We start from the raw sequence: 2,604 nt of genomic DNA, 5'->3' as shown, positions 1-2,604 counted from the left end.
TTGCATACTTGTCATCAGCATTGAGGTTGTCATTATCACAAACATGCAAATTTGACATAATAAACTCAAATCTGTCTCTAGAAATTGCATTTAACAACTAATTCATTTGCGAGTGTCCAAAGCTGTTTCCCAAAACATTCGTCTTCGAGGTAATGGAACATAACCACTCAACAACAATACTCCTATGAAACATTTCATTTCATCGACAGTTACATCACCTAAACGGTTATGTAATGCCGCATAACGATTTGTTTTCTCAACTAATAAATCTACAATATCATCATCGAAAATACAGAAAAACTGTTCCATTGGTGTTAATTTTTGTTGTACTTCCTGTCTATTACTCCAAATAGTATCATCTAGTTTTAGGTCCTCTTTGACCCATTTGTACTGCTTTTTAGTGAATGGCTTACTAACCTTTTTTTGCTGGTTTCTCTTCAGTGAAATTCTGAATTCGTCTTACTTTTTTATTTGGTGGCTGTGCTATGTCCATCTTCGCTGAACTAGAGGGTAAGGTTGGTTGTGATAAAGAAGGGATCCTCTTCATCTTTGTTGTCACTCAGTTCAAATTCTTGGGAAACTTCAGCCGGGGCCAATAGTTGGTTTTCCTGGAAAGATGATGGATTGAAGTCATGTCCTCATCCCCAGAATCCTCATCAGTGACATCATCATTTGCATTGATTGGTGGCTGAATATATACGCCAATTTCTTCATCAGGTGGCACTTGGATCTCTTCATCTTCTAGCATCGTCAAAATTTCATGAAGGTTCAAGTTCCTAAAAAATTCAAAGTACGATAAATAACAGGTTTTTCAGAATTTTTTTATAAAATAACTGTAAAAAATTGTATTGATGCTTAAAACAAAAAGTTTAACCCAATTACTAAGTCACGACTTGAAATACAAGGGTCGAAACTCATTTGAGAGTGGGAAGCATTATTGTTGTACATATGCCTACTGGACTACATGTAGGACGGGCCAATTCCAAACATAACCTATAAACGGTCTGAATTTAGAACGGTCACCATTTCAAGATAAATGTAATAACTAGTTAGTCAGTTATTAGGAAATGTACTTAAATAGGTTTAAAACTACGAAATAATAGTATTGTACTTACTTTTCGCACATGGCGCAGAGCTCATGAAAGTTGATTGGAAATCCTAAATTTGTAAACTAGTCTAAAGAAACAAACTAGTTGAAGCATTCACTTGATTGTTGCTCAGATGCATTCAGTAGCTCTTACTGAAGACAGCAACCACCCTGCCACCTGTTGGAAAAAGCTGAAACTACTTCAGAAGTAAGCTTTATGGAGAACACTACAAGTGTCCTAAATATAGGTCACTAGGCATATCTGGGTTAAATAATAGTTTTTTACTTTATTCCTGAGATTCCTTTTATTTAGCGCCTTTATAATTTATTATATATCAATTGCTATGCTATAGTTGATTACTGCTGAGAGTGTGTTCCATTAGCTACAAATAAATCCTCTGGTTGGTTAATGGTAGCTTGAAAATGTGGAATCATAGTTCTTTTAAAGTACCTAAATTTAAAGTCAGTGAACATTACTTTCTCTTCATATTGGATTTCCTTTACTCACTATATATTTAATGTTAGGTCATAGACTTCTTTACTAAATATTATGAGAAGCTTAAAAAAGAAATAACAGTCAATAATATTTAAAACAATGCTGTAAATCTTGGTAAACCTTACAATTTTTCGTTTCTATTAACAGTATTTCCTGTTGTAAAATAAGTATTGCAACGTTTCGAATTAAAATTACTGTTTTGTATCATACAGCTTGTATAAAATAATGTAAATATTTTTGTAATAAATCATTTTGATTTTTTTAGTTATAAGGTTATTAGTTTTATATGTTTTTGTTACTGTTATAAGCTGTTTTGCAATTTGTAGACACAATTGTTAATAAAATTACTTTATGAATTTATAATGTTTGTTTCATTCCAATGGTTGACATTTTTAATTATAAGTGAACATCATGCAGATGTATATAATGACAGCATTATAAAATTGAGAAGCTCACTCTTAACGCTAAAATTGTGTAACAAAGGGTTACATGGTTAATTTTTCAACTAGCAGCAATTGTTACATTAGTAACTTTAAGTAAGCCTTGATAGCCTAAAACTACTGTTCTAAAATAGTTGTTTTGAAAAGAATAACGGTTAAACCTGTAACAAAATGCTGAAGCAAAGTTAATCCACAAGTTGTCATAAGAGGGCAATTCAACTTCAAATTTATAGCCGTAATCAATTATCATGAATTGTTATGATTTAATCTGAACCTGTTTCGGCAAAAATACCGTTTGTGTAGATTTACGTTGGAGGAAGGAGACAAGCTTTTTAATTAAAAAAAATCACATTCTATTTCGTATTCATGCAAATAATACAGTATTAAAATGTGCTTCAAAATTAATCACTTCTGGCGGCAATTCAAAATTTCAATGAAAGAGGGAACATTTGTTGTGCACCTTTAGCATCGAAAATGCTCTTGAATAATAAGAACGCCTTGCAATCATCTGAAGTGCATTTCAGCACAAGTCAGGAACCGGTACTCGAAGAAGAGCAAAGAGCCAAGTTCGTTAGAGGAAC

General features: G+C 32.5%; 1 protein-coding gene across 1 annotated transcript; it reads right to left on the bottom strand.

Annotated features, from left to right (window-relative positions):
* Positions 1–559: 559 nt before the first annotated feature.
* LOC124363409 (piggyBac transposable element-derived protein 2-like) lies at positions 560–1,136 on the bottom strand. The gene is made up of 2 exons (XM_046818658.1): positions 1,116–1,136; positions 560–776 (listed from the first exon to the last, which is right to left on the bottom strand). Exons 1-2 carry the CDS (start codon positions 1,124–1,126, stop codon positions 560–562), a joined length of 228 nt encoding a protein of 75 aa, XP_046674614.1. The 5' UTR covers positions 1,127–1,136.
* Between the last annotated feature and the right edge of the window lie 1,468 nt (positions 1,137–2,604).

This window comes from Homalodisca vitripennis, chromosome 5 (genome assembly GCF_021130785.1).
Source record: "Homalodisca vitripennis isolate AUS2020 chromosome 5, UT_GWSS_2.1, whole genome shotgun sequence".
In the NCBI taxonomy this organism is placed as follows: Eukaryota; Metazoa; Arthropoda; class Insecta; order Hemiptera; family Cicadellidae; genus Homalodisca; species Homalodisca vitripennis.
Note: the sequence above shows the minus strand (reverse complement) of the source record. Positions and strands in the feature narration are given on the sequence as shown.